This window comes from Hippoglossus hippoglossus, chromosome 5, assembly GCF_009819705.1.
Source record: "Hippoglossus hippoglossus isolate fHipHip1 chromosome 5, fHipHip1.pri, whole genome shotgun sequence".
Classification (NCBI taxonomy): Eukaryota; Metazoa; Chordata; class Actinopteri; order Pleuronectiformes; family Pleuronectidae; genus Hippoglossus; species Hippoglossus hippoglossus.
In genome coordinates, this window is record NC_047155.1 from 15,947,450 (window position 1) to 15,960,776 (window position 13,327).

At 42.7% G+C, this 13,327-nt stretch overlaps 1 protein-coding gene across 4 annotated transcripts in view; it reads right to left on the reverse strand.

The window, feature by feature from the left end:
• The window catches only part of LOC117761304 (zinc finger protein 385A-like), a 32,020-nt gene that overhangs the window by 2,543 nt on the left and 16,150 nt on the right, over nucleotides 1–13,327 (reverse strand). For all 4 annotated transcript variants that reach the window (XM_034585056.1, XM_034585057.1, XM_034585059.1 and 1 more), the window contains exons 2-7: nucleotides 11,751–11,896; nucleotides 8,569–8,679; nucleotides 1,952–2,126; nucleotides 1,245–1,565; nucleotides 457–644; nucleotides 273–359 (exon numbers count right to left, since the gene is read on the reverse strand). In XM_034585056.1, coding sequence (XP_034440947.1) covers nucleotides 273–359; nucleotides 457–644; nucleotides 1,245–1,565; nucleotides 1,952–2,126; nucleotides 8,569–8,679; nucleotides 11,751–11,896 — 1,028 coding nt within the window. The remainder of the gene's footprint in view (nucleotides 1–272; nucleotides 360–456; nucleotides 645–1,244; nucleotides 1,566–1,951; nucleotides 2,127–8,568; nucleotides 8,680–11,750; nucleotides 11,897–13,327) is intronic.

Consider the following 13,327-nt stretch of genomic DNA (forward strand, 5'->3'; position numbering starts at 1 on the left):
CTTTTTGAGAGCTGTTATGTTATCCATCTTTATACACAGCCTATGAAGTGAAGCAATGACTGTTGAGGGTCATTTAAAAGGTCCCCACACATCTGTATTCAGGGTAAAGGAAAGCTATCGGCCATAGTAACAACAACTGCGTTACATCTGTGGAGGCTCGAGTTGGGAACCTGTCATGTTTTGGTTGTACTCAGTGACTATTCACCCTGACTCAGGAGATATAAGCTAAATCTTATGGGAGAGAATTAATAAACATGGAATGTGAGCCTCACCATAAAGTCTGTGCGCTTCTTGTGCCGACTGAGAAGAGGATTGGGTTTCCCTGCAACTCCATCACGATGCCTCCGGCTAGATATATGCTGCAGCAGAAAATGAAAAGGGAATAGATATTGGATATTGTGATTGTTTGGGAAACAATTCTCTCGCGCTCCACGGGTCTTTGTGCAAGTCTCTCACCTGTTTAAGCTGCAGCTCAGAGTTGACTCTGACATTGCAGATCTCACAGTGGAAGGTGCGTTCCTGAGTGTTGGGGTCTGAGGACAGGTCCCCTCCCTGCTCTGGGCTGGGTTTCAGACCCAAGCGAGGGTAGGCCTTAATAGGTCCCAGTCCACTCCGAGCCTCCAGAATGGTTTTGTGCTTGGTACCTGGAAACAATAAAAAGAAAAGTCCATTGTATGGCAGTAACGAAGGCTGTCACAGTGAAGCACATATACTAAAGACTACAAATGCAAAATCTATTGACCTAATGCTGAGATTATTTTCTAAATTCAAGAAGGAATTCTGAACCTCAGTTTTTAAGCCAACATGGGTGGAGTCTGTAAAAAAAATGCCAAAAAAGAGGAAATTCTAACATCTACCATTTTCAACTCAATGAAAATCATATGATATAATTGAAACCTCCAGCTACTATTGATTGAATTGATAATTTTCTGTAATTTCATTAAGTGGTGGAGACAGAGGATAGTTTGAGTTTTTATCCCAACTTTTCTGCCTGCAATCAAATCGCTCTTTTTTTTTAAGCTGCCATTACAGTATAACCACTAAACGGCAGTAATGTGCTGGCTTAAGTTCTTCAAACTTAAAATGCAGAATGTGCAGAATATCCTCTAAAGAGCCAGACTTCATCTAAGACAGCAGATGGCACGACGCTGTTGTTTGTAGAGGTTTATTCCTTTCAAGCCCACTCTGCGTTGTGATGTACTTAAGAAAATATGCTTTCTCTGACAAAGCTGCTTTTGAGTTACCTTTGTTATGTGCCTCGAGTTGTGAGAGGGAATTAACAGCCACTTTGCACAGGGAGCAGTAGAGAAGCTTCTTGGCTTTCTCTTCCTCTGACTCTCCTGAAGACGGGCTGGGCGCCGGAGACAGGGAGTCAGGAAGAGCCGCTGCTGCAGGATCCGTTGGGGGGGTACTGAGCGTGGTGTTTGGGGAGGGAGAGGACGTCAAAGGCGAGCTGACAGAAGGTACGAGGGGAAACTCTGTGTCTGCCAAGCTCAGTGTGGGTGTTGGGAGGCGGCTAGGGGTCAAAGGTGACTCGTTAGAGTTGGGAAAGGTTTGGGTGACATCTGTAAATGGCACAAAGTTTTTACGTTAGTAAATGATTTACACGCTTTGACCTTGATGGTCATGATACAAAAGTGTGGCGACATGATGCTGATCTTTCACGGTTTAACACTGTCTAACATCTGGACCTGACGACAGCTCATTTTACATGTTTATTTCAAGATGAACTCTAATTTAACACTAATGATGTCTCCAATCTCTGGAGTCTGTAATGTTGAGAAAGTTTTAATAAATCACATTAACAGTAACTTGGTGTAGAAATTCTTTAATAATCACCAGCTCACCAACACTCCTCTCTGGTTAGTTTCTATCACTTCATGCAGCAGCTGTGTGAAGCAGCTGTGCCACTTTGTGACAGATTCCTGTATGTGTGTGTGTGTATGCTCACCCTGCTTATTAGGATCAGGCACCGGGCTGGATGGCGAGGGGCCTGGTGGGGAGGGGGAAGCAGTCGCGGGAGGGGGCTGTTTGTCCCCATCTTGGAGACGAGCCGTCTTGGACGTCTCGATCCCCTTCACCCTTCGAGCGTGGCGGTTCCCCTTATAGTGGGCCTCTGCCTGGCTCTGGCAGAAGCACAAGACACATAAGAGATTTACATGAGGTTCATTAACTTTGGATCATTATGCATGGGCAGGGGTGGATGCTCATTTCCACTTTTTATTCCATTTATCTTGATGACACCCATATAATCTGATGTCAGAAAACTGTGGTTATGCTTTGCAGTTTCTGATATGAACGTATCACACTGTAGCCTGAGTGACCTGCTGACGGTTTCAAACCCTATTGGCATCAATAAATGTTCAACTAAACAAACTACATAATTTGGCACCCTGCGTTTTCGGTGCATTACAGAAAAAGGCTGCAGCGCGGATGTGATGTGCTGCAGAGGTCGTCAGGGACGAGTGTAGCATCCAGACTATTCTCATCTTCCTTCACTACTGGTGTAATCACTGAACTGGCTTGCTGAGCTGATGATGATTGTTGAGTGGTGGGATTATCTAAAATGGACTGGAGGGGCTGCTGGCTGCAAGTGACAGTTGACAGTCAGCTACAGAGAGAGAGAGAGAGAGAGAGAGAGAGAAAAGGATCAAATCAAAAAAAAGATTGTATCCGTGTGCGCGCGTGTGTGCTCTTGTACAGCTATCTTTGTGAGGACCAGTTTGAGTCTACAACCAACAGAGTGGGGACATTTTATGAAAGTGAGGACATTTTGGCCATTTCTCATTTTGTGACCCCCCCTTTAATGGACTGTTTGGGGGTTATGACTTCGTTTTAGGATTAGGGTTAGAATTAGGTTTAGGTTAGGTTAAGGGTTAGGCATTTAGTTTGGATGGTTAGGGTAAGGGGCTAGGGAATGCATTATGTCAATGAGTGTCCTCACTAAGGTGTGTGTGTGTGTGTGTGTGTGTGTGTGTGTGTGTGTGTGTGTGTGTGTGTGTGTGTGTGTGTGTGTGTGTGTGTGTGTGTGTGTGTGTGTGTGTGTGTGTGTGTGTGTGCTTGTCCTTGTATGGTATAGCATGTAAGAAGATCAGTTTAAACTGAGGAAATATGAAGAGGTGTGGACATTTCAGTAAGTCCTTACTGCCGGTATTAAGTTGGTGTTGCGGTTTAATCTTATAGGAGACAAGTTCTATATTACGGTTAAGCTTGCATTGAATTAGTCAGGTTTTTTTAAATGACGGCAGTGGAAGTGCGACTCCATTGTCAAATAAAGCATGTTCTTGTACATCAAACGTGATTTACACATGGTAACTAGAATGGCACTCATACCTACGCCAAGGCCCAACAGTTCCCTAATGAAACCACGTTTTAAATTCACTTCATGAAGATTTTTATTTGGATCTGCACCGAATTGTAGTGAAAGTAAAAAAAAAAAAATCCGGAATCCGCTCCCTGATCCAGGTCTGCAGCAAATTGTAATACGCTCTCCCCGGACATCCTTCCACCAAGTTTTGTTGAAATCTGTTTAGTAGCTTTTGCGTAGTCCGGCTAACTAACAAACAAACAAACAAAGGTCATACCCCACCCCTCTGCAAACAAATGAAAACAACATTTACTTGGCGGAGGTAACTATTGTAAGCTTGAGGTTAGTTGAAGATTGTGGTTATTGCAAATAAATGTTTATTAAAATATATTAAGGCAGCTAAAACACAGGGTTATGGTCCTAGGAAAGATTGTGGTAATGATTAAAAAGGTGTGTGCTGGGTGCCAACTATTTTTCCCTGCATTAAAATGTCACGTACACACCATACCAGTCCAGCCTCCATGCTCTTACTCCCCCACCTGGCTGCACCATGGGCTCACTCTTTCCTGCACCGGCACTAATCGTTCTCATCGGATCTAAATCACGAGGTGCAGAATCGTCCAATATGCAAATTCTTCCTCGAGACACTGGGCGGGTGCAAAGAGACCCTCCCAAGTCCGGATATGCATGTGCATGTCAGCATCAGATGAAATCAAAGTAAAGCGTGAAGTGTTAGAGCACAAATATAGTTCCTTTAAGCTCTTCACTAATACAGTAATACAAGACTGTGTGTGTGCGTGTGTGACTGTATGAACATGTGTATGCACAAGCAGCGAAGCTGAGATTAGACAGGTTTCCGTTATGTCAATAACAAGGCCGTGGGGCCCTTCACAGAGGCAAAGGGACCACGGGGACGTGTCAGGGATGCCTCTGTAAGCCTCAGGTATTAGCTGTCAATGATAGTTACCCATATAGCCCTCCTCCTGATTGGTGATGACAGGAAGGCAGATATAGCTCTGCCGGTGTAACCCAACTCCTCTGGCTGCTGCCTCCCAAAGCCCCGCAATTAGACAAGGAGATGACGACCCACAAGTGGACGAGCAAATGACAGCAGAGAGCCTGAAAGTCAGAGATACTCGATGCTCCCTCTGCTCGTTGCAGGCCACACTATGTGCTGCTGTCCTTCTAATTCTCTTCTCCCTTTCTGCAACCACCAATTGTTTTTTTTTTTCACACTTGAGCATTGATACTTTCACTCCCTGTGACCTTCAGTGTCAGGACTTAAAAAATCGATGAAGGTCTGCCATCAATTCAAGCATAAAAGGCCTGGCAGCCTCGGAGGTGGGGGTTGAGACCAGACGCAGCAAAGACAATCGGATTTTAATGAGATCAAGGCACCTGATCACTGGTGTTAATATAAATATAAACGACGTTTGGAATAGTCGGTGAAATGAACTGAGAGAGACTGCGACAGAGCCTGTGAAAAGAGGGATTAAGACGAATGAGGAAGCAGAGATGGGATTTAAGGGGGAGAAAATGAGAGCAAGTGAATGTCCCTGAAATCCTTTTTGTCTATAAGCAGGAAGGGCTTTGATGTTTTATCTATAAAGTGACAATGGCACAGAAAGCAGAGAGCTGGTCGCGAAGCCAGATCTACTGTACAGGAGGGGGGGGGTATAGTCAGTAGTGACAGGGGGAGGGGGTGGGAAGAAGCTGGTGAGGTGGAGAGAGAGGGCATGGGGACAGATGATTACTACTGTACTGTACTCCCCGTGCACAGAGGGAGAAACAGAAAACACGAAAACTGACGAGGAAAATTGTGAGAGAACTCTGCTGCCTATAGTAGACAGTAGACATGAATGAAACATGAGTTGAAGAAGAGGCGGATTGATCAGAGCGAGAAAGAGAGAGGTGTCCAGCATGGTACCGCAGTGGTGACGGTGGCTAATGCAGCATGGCGTGACGTCAGCCTTGCAGCAGAGCTGAGCTGAACACTGGCAGGCTAATCTGTCCTCTGTGGCCTGAAATGAATTGCAATGTAGTAATTACAACATGGGGAGCTACCGTGTAGTAGCAGTGAGAGGCACCTGCTTCTCAATGGCCTTTATCTACCAATCAATCGGCCTCTTTTGTGTGAGTACCTGAGAATTCCCTTTAAACAACGGCCCCCCACACACACATATATGAAGTAAAATATTGGTATTATTTTATATAATTTGGTGGATCACGGACTCTGTGAAAAAGAATGTGTTTTTCTGCCTCTGAGCCACAGCGCAGCCCGGACAGCAGGAGTAATCCAAACTGTAAGCAGAGTATTCCTTCATTATTAAAGAATGTCCTGCGTGCTTTAAGCTCCCAGTCTCTCAGGTTACTGTGGACAGTGGTGTAGAGCTGCAGCAGAGCAGATGCACACCGCGACTCACCAGCAAAACAGCAAGCTGGACAAACAGGTGGCTCCGTATTAAACCTCTCACAGCATAGCGCTGCTGTGACATGAGCCTGAGAAACTCTCCCTAAACATTTTCCGACATGCACATCCAGTGAAATCCCATGCAATATGTAGATATATACACGCTGAAGTAAATTGAATCACTCCACGCGCATGTACACCATGTGAGAACATGCAGGTCTGAGCAGGGGGAGATATAATTAAGTGGCCCCTCAGAGAGAGAAAAGGGCAGTGTTACACAAGTTTCATATGACTCCCTCCCTGCATGTGTCCTTTACACACCACTGCTTTTAGAGTGCAAGTATTTAGCGCTTCATCACAGGAGTGCGTTTGTATTTTTAGACTTGCGTATCAGGCTTTTGTTTGATTTCAACTCATGTTTAGGTTTGAGGTTACACTGGTAGGTCGTCTGGGGGGATTTTCCCCTCGGTAAAAGCCCTTTTTAATATTCATGAATATACATCACTCAACTTCACACTAGATGTTAAATTGTGCTACATAAAAAATTCAGCTCAAGAAATGTGCCCATTTGACTCTAGAGATTATGATGTAGAGCTGTTTTTACTGTGGGACAGTTCGGGTGGTCATACACTTTCCTGAGGCAGATAAATCAGAAATGTGAATCATGTTGTGGAAATGTGCAATCTAAAATTCTCCATGGACATTCGCTATACCAGGACAGCACTCATACCACTGCTAAGGCCCAACAGTTGTAACAGTAACACTCTTAGATATCAGCTCTCTATATATGTGTGACTTTTTTTGTGTAGGCCCATCGCTTATTCGCTGGGAATTGGTGAAAAGGTCAGAAATGCTCTATTTTGCAATGTTGAGAAGAGGAAAAGAAATCCTTGATCTGCCCTCTGATCCCGATCCACTCCAAAATTAAATGGGTTCTTCTTTGACCCATACCACATCCTTCTACCAATTTTCGTAGAAATCAATCCTGTAGCGTTTTCGTAATCCCGCTAACTAACAAACAAACGCAAATTAAAACATAATCTCCTTGGCGGAGGTAATAAAGTCATCAGTCAATCATGTTATCCAGTAGCTGGGTCTTGGCTATCCACATTATTATTTGTTTTTCAACTTCAGTGAACACTACAGCCTCTTTACCAGGGACACTCAAATCATTCCTCCAAAGTTGAATCACTTCTGGCCTCTTCTATTTCAGTCCCCTCTGCCCCAATGTTGGCCCAGCACCATCTGTCACAAATAAAATGCAGAAAATGTGCTCCATCGGCTTTAAAGTGGCTCTGCGGACAAGTTTGTGTTAGTTAGAGTTCATCCTGCTGCTTCTTCCTCAAACATTTCAAAACCCTCCATTAAAATCTCATCTGAGGCTGGGGACCCCCCCCCCCCCCCAAAAAAAAACCGCTCATGCAATACCTGAAGGCTTGCTATCAACACCAGAAATTTGTTTTGCAATCCAGGCACGACAATTTCTGTCTGCTTCTTTTCGGACACTCCGACGTTCCTTCAAGACTCGGATACAAGAGTGCCAGAATGATACCGTAAGCTGTTTGTATACAAGCCGGATTTTCCTCCATCTTCCTCCCCCCGATCTCGTTTCTGGAGAGGCTAAAATTGGAGCTGAGAAACTGTGAACCACATTTTCACCTGCTCCAGCTGTACAGTCAATCACCAGCTAGCAAACATTTTAGGTCATGATTTAATGTGTGTGGATTGTGCGTGCAGGGCTCTGGACCCTTGGAAATATCAAAGGATGTTTTGAAGGCAAATTTCCGGACAGGTTGTCTTCAATCAATCTGTATATTAAGCTCCGCCCTCCCCTTGGTTATTGTTGCTATGCCTGTCGATCTTTCAATCCTACATGAACCAGTTTACAATAGTAACGATGCAGATTTACCACTTGAACACGTTCATTATTTTGTGTCTATCTGTCACCATCTTGTTGCATCCTCTTCTTTAAAAGATGCATAATGTTTAACGGCACCTGATAGCAAGTGAAATAACAGTTAAGTTGTTGGAAGTGGATTGAACACATTGATTCTTTCTTAACTCTAATTGTCTGGTATCTTTATTAGAATTTCTCTTACATTTGGATGGATACTTCGCTAATGAGTGTGGGATTTCAGACAGAGGTGGACAAAAGCATTTATCAGGTTTTTGTCCAGGTTGACATGGCACCTGTCTTTGTGTTGTGGTGTATAGCTAGTAGCCTTAATGTTAGTATTAATACTTAAGGATACATGTAAAACTGTTCTATGCTATCATGACCCTATTTTGCTTTTTAACCTGTACTACTTTGTTTTAAAGGAGGTGTTATCACTTTTAACATTGTAAGAAAAAAACGATTTTAAATGAGGTCTGTGTGGAGCAAATGTTATCTTGGGTAACGAGTAGAGGTTGCTTGAGAGTCCAGTAGCCTGAGCTCTTATCCAGGACCCGCTTCCACAAAGTAAGGAATACTACCCAGTGGATGTGAATGAGGCTTTTATTTTGCAACCCCACAAACTTAAGCTGGTAGTATTTTCTTCTACAAAAATCCACACATCTGTGAATGTGATGCATGGAAGGCCACAGAGCTAAAAGCCGTCTTGGCACACTAATGTGTGCCAGGCAGACCTGCAAGTTCTTTAGTTGGTTCAACTTTGGTTGGGAGCCTGAATGTAATGTTAAACATGGTAAACATGCAAGTATCAAAGACGCAGCCACAAAAATGTTCCCACATTCCCCATTCGAGCTCGTTGAAGTGTCCTTGGACCGCTGATGTTAGATTTTTAGCAAACAATGAATTAGTTGGATATTGTGTGTAAAAGCAAACCCAACAGGTTTTAGGCGTTCCTACCTCTGAGTTGAAGCGTATTTGGCAGACGTTGCATGAGATGATTGGCCGTTTAGTCCTCACCATAGGTGGCCCAAAGGTATGCGTCATCACAGCCTTCTGGACAGGGTCCATCTGAGGAGGGAACACCCAGAGGTCACATCAAAGACTCAACGCCACAGGAGAAACTAAGAGGGCTGCGTTTCAGTGTTTGTGCTGACTGCAGTGCACCAATGGTTGGACATAACGAATGTGGATGAGAGAGGAAGGTGATGTAGAAAAAGTGCAGGTGAATGACAGGGGGAGCCGTTAAAGGAAGAGAAGGCTGGTAGATAAAAAAAAAAAAAGAAGAGTGGGAAAGAGGGAATTGAAGAGGAAGCAGTGATTGATGTGGACAGGAGGATGTGTGTTTTCTCAGCAGCAGCTGGTGCCGCTGTCTGTGCCTGAGTTCTTGGGTGCCGTTCAAACGCTTTAATTCATGCTGGGGTTAGAGGGGCCTAATTACAGGCTCCCTATCGACACACATTTGTACTTTGCTTGGTTCCTACAAAACCTGATCTTCCCGACTGTATAGGGAGATTAGGTTCTAATGGCAGGAAATTAATTGAAATAGATAAATATTATTAATACAAATAATAATTATTATTATAATAATGATATTTCAAAATATAATAATTACTGAATATTGTTGGTAACTGAAAACAACAACAAATTTAAATTCTATAAAAAGTGTGATGACGCACTAAATGAAGCCTTTTCTTATCAAGCAGCACCAGGAACGCCACATCTCAAGAACTAAGGAACATTATAACTTTAAAATCCTTCGCTTATTCTAAAAAACAATTCTCATTGGTCACTGAAACATGTCATCATCTGGAATAGGGGTTTTTACTATTCATTTATTATTTATATTACTAAATGTTGTGTTTTCCTTGATACACCTGTGTTTTTTATATTGTAGATTTTTAATTCATTCGTATTTCCAAGTGATATGCGCCTTTGTCCATTTTTATGTCATAAAGTTACGTCATTGATTAATTTGTGTTTTAGATTAGGGTTCATATATTGAATGCTTTGCATGTTGGACTTAAGTACATATGTTAATTAATACTTAATAAATAAACATATATATTTAAACTGAAACAATAAAATAAAGTAATACAAATATTTATCCTATAGACTGAAAATTCTGAAAGTTCTGAATAATATTTTAAAAACAACATATTAATCTAAACAATAAATATATTTTTAGAATGGAAGAAATCCACTGTTTTTGGTAAAAGACATCAGCCTGCAACTTGTCTGACAAATACCAACCAAGACATTGTGAGTTCTTCTCAGATCAGGCACATCAGATGTGTACAACATCATATTATAAAATGTTCACTCCTTCATTTTGAGATGACTCGAGTTGACTCGTGTGACCCACTGGTGGAGTTCAACAACCACGACACTGGGTGTTGCCCTCATTAAGCAGCCAAAAGTGCACTGCGGTTTTACTCAGCCTCTCATCCTCTGCTCAGACGATGAACGCGTGCTGCCAAATGAGAGAATGTTTACACTCTCAAGCTCCAGGCACCAGGGGAAATGGTGTAATTGGTCTGAAAACTTAAACTCAGCTGGAATCCATTGTTAGAAATATTTATAGACTTTACCCTACTTTTTTTGAGCTGCATATTATTTCTAACTCGTGTCCAGCTCACCTCATTTGCAATGTTTTCCACATTGAGACCTTCATGTGTTTCTGCGCCAACACAGTGTGTGGGTGTGTGTGTAGATTTAGAGTAAGGATTTGAGTGCATTAGCTCCAATGGAATATGTAGGTCTGGCTCAGTTCTGTTTAAAATGATCTTTTATCAACCACTGAGAAATCCAAAACACTTTGTGATGGGTTTTCTTTATTCCTCCATCAAGGAGGTTTTATTATTGTCTGCGTTTGTTTGATTGACGCAGACAGATTTCCATAAAGTTTGCGAAAAAGTTTGGTTTGACTCCGGGAAGAACCCATACAATTTTGATGTGGAGCCGTTCAGGGGGCAGATCCAGGATTTTTTCAATTTAGTTTAACAATGCAAGATTTTTCATTCATACATTGAGGAACTGATTTTTATGAGTGTGTACAATTTGGTGCAAATTCGGGATTTAAATGTGGTTTCATAAGGGGACTGATGGGCTTTGGCGGACATATGCATGCTACCATTCATTGCCTTTGACTGCACTTAAACTGAGAATCATTGGTGTCACGTTGTTTTAATACAGAGGAGTAAAGAGGACACTTAGGTCTAGTATCATGCTAATTAATCGCTGTTTCTCTGTAGAGCAGATTTCTCATAGTCGGGATTAAAAAAGGGGGCCTTGTCGTCCCAGCCAGAAAAATGGGGACAGAAAGGGAGACACAACACCGGCGAAAAGATCAATGCAGCCGCACAGGTTTTTGTAAGTCAACATTATTCAGTGGACATTAAGCAGCAGCTGCCACAGCTAATTGAGTGTTTGTGTCAGATTGCCCTTCTCTGTGTCCTTTCCATGTGCCGGCTGCGCTTGATCTTAGCCTTCCATCACAGACAGCAGTGTTTTAGATGTGTTTTAAATTTTACTGTTCAGACTGAGATAGATTTGAATGTAGGTGCACTCATAGTGGCACATTCAACGTCCTCAAGAGAGTAGGATGAATCATAAGTTGCCGAAGTGTGTGTGTGTGTGTGTGTGTGTGTGTGTGTGTGTGTGTGTGTGTGTGTGTGTGTGTGTGTGTGTGTGTGTGTGTGTGTGTGTGTGTGTGTGTGTGTGTGTGTGTGTGTGTGTGTGTCGTCACACTGACCTTCCCATGAAACCCAATCTGGAAATGAGAAGGAGTGGCAGAAAACGCTGACTGTCGAGAATACAGCCTGTGCCTCTCATACAATTGATTAGCTGTAACTCATTTTATTGCAGTAAAACACTTGCCCCCGCATTTTCTCAATTATCCTGAAACTCACTTTGCTGAATAAAAAGTAAACAGCTGTCACCTTATCATTTTGGATTATACATTATAAATCATGAGCACTTAATCACTGGTCTGCACCGGAGGCAGCACCGCTCCGAAGCCACACATGAATACCAGCTCTGTCTTCTGTTAGGTGAAACAAGAAGATAACAAGTCCCAGACGCTGCATGCATGTAAACACTTGTGTATTTGTGCAGGTGCTACAACGCCTGGGAGCACTCACTGTGTTAAAGTTGTGGAAGAGGCCGATGCTGGCCGGGTGAGGCGATTCCAGGGGGAACTGGAGGAACTGCTTCATGTCCAGCGGGGATGGGAGGACACCTGGGCTCCTGAGGAAGGCAGGGACCGGCCCCGGTCGGTTTACACTTCCTGTGGCATAGACACACACACAGGGAAAAAATCATTAAAAAGCCTCAAAAATAATACAACGTTCAAGTGGAAAACAAAGACTGTTTGCACAAAGTGTTAGTAAAAAGAGAATAAATACAATATCACAATTGAAATAAATTTCTGTATTTACCTCCACTGAAGAGGTTATGATTTCACCCCTGTCCCTTTTACTTGTTGGTTAGTTTGTTTGATAGTTCGCAAGATTACACTTAAACTACTGGATGGGTTACCGGGAAACTTGGAAGGATGTGGAATAGGTCAGGGAAGAACCCATTCATGGCTGCAGATCCAGATCAGGGGGCGAATACCAGCAGTTTTTTTGTCTTTCTGTTTTTTCTATATTTTCACCATATTCCCAGGGAATAATTCATGGATCTTACTCAAAATCAGGCACATTTAGGGAACTGATATCTATGAGTGTGTGAAACTCGGTGCAGCTTGATTGGATTTAAGGAGGCTGCTTGGCCTTGGTGGAGGTTTGAGCTTTACTGAGTGCTATTGAGTGTTTCTGTTACATGTGGAAAATGATTTTTTACTTTCTTGCCAAGACTGATAATGTTCTCATATCAAATGATAAATATCTTTGTATAAGTAGTTAGTTAAGCTCGGCACAGAGGCTGGAAACAGCTCGTGTTGACTGTGCAGAGGGAGGTTATTTGCCAAACGTTTTCCCTGGTAAATTACTTTTTAGGACACAGTCCCTCATGTGTCATTTCCCGTTAGTAAGTGAGCATTAATAATACAGGTAGGTGGATTTTCTTACAACTGGATACAGCTAGACAATCAATTTCTCCATTTCCAGTCTCTATGCTAATTTAAGCTAAGCTAACCAGCTGCTGGCTGCAGCTTATAGTTGAAGAGCTGTAATTATGCAAACACTGTGTACAGGTGCAAGGCTGTTGATAACAAGTCATTGAAAAATAAACTGAAGAAGATCTGACTCTGATCAGAACGTTTGTCTTAAACATTTTGTGGCTTGGAGTCAGTGTGCAAGCGTTATATTATTCATTGAATCATTTTATATTCACTCCACAGACTAGGGAATGTCTTAATTTTCTTACATAACAGAGCAAGAAACTGAAATAGCACATTTCCCAAAGTGCGGAACTATTTCTTTAAAGCTCAGCATCATATCAGAACAGGTGTCATAACAGTAATAGGCAAATAAATCTAATAGTCCGTTTTTTCTCCTGCGTCATTTTCCCTTGTTGAGCGCCACCCACACTTCTCTGTCTCTGCCCCTCGCTGACTTTCCTCAGTAGTTGCTCAGCAGCAGTGAATGCCTGCTCTTGAGGAGTCTTGTGTGATGGGCAGGGGGGAGCTAAGCTCCTTAAGCATCTGCAGCTGGGGCGCTGCAGATATCCGCCTTTTCTCCATTTCTTCCTCTGTTTCTCTCTCACTAAGCATCGT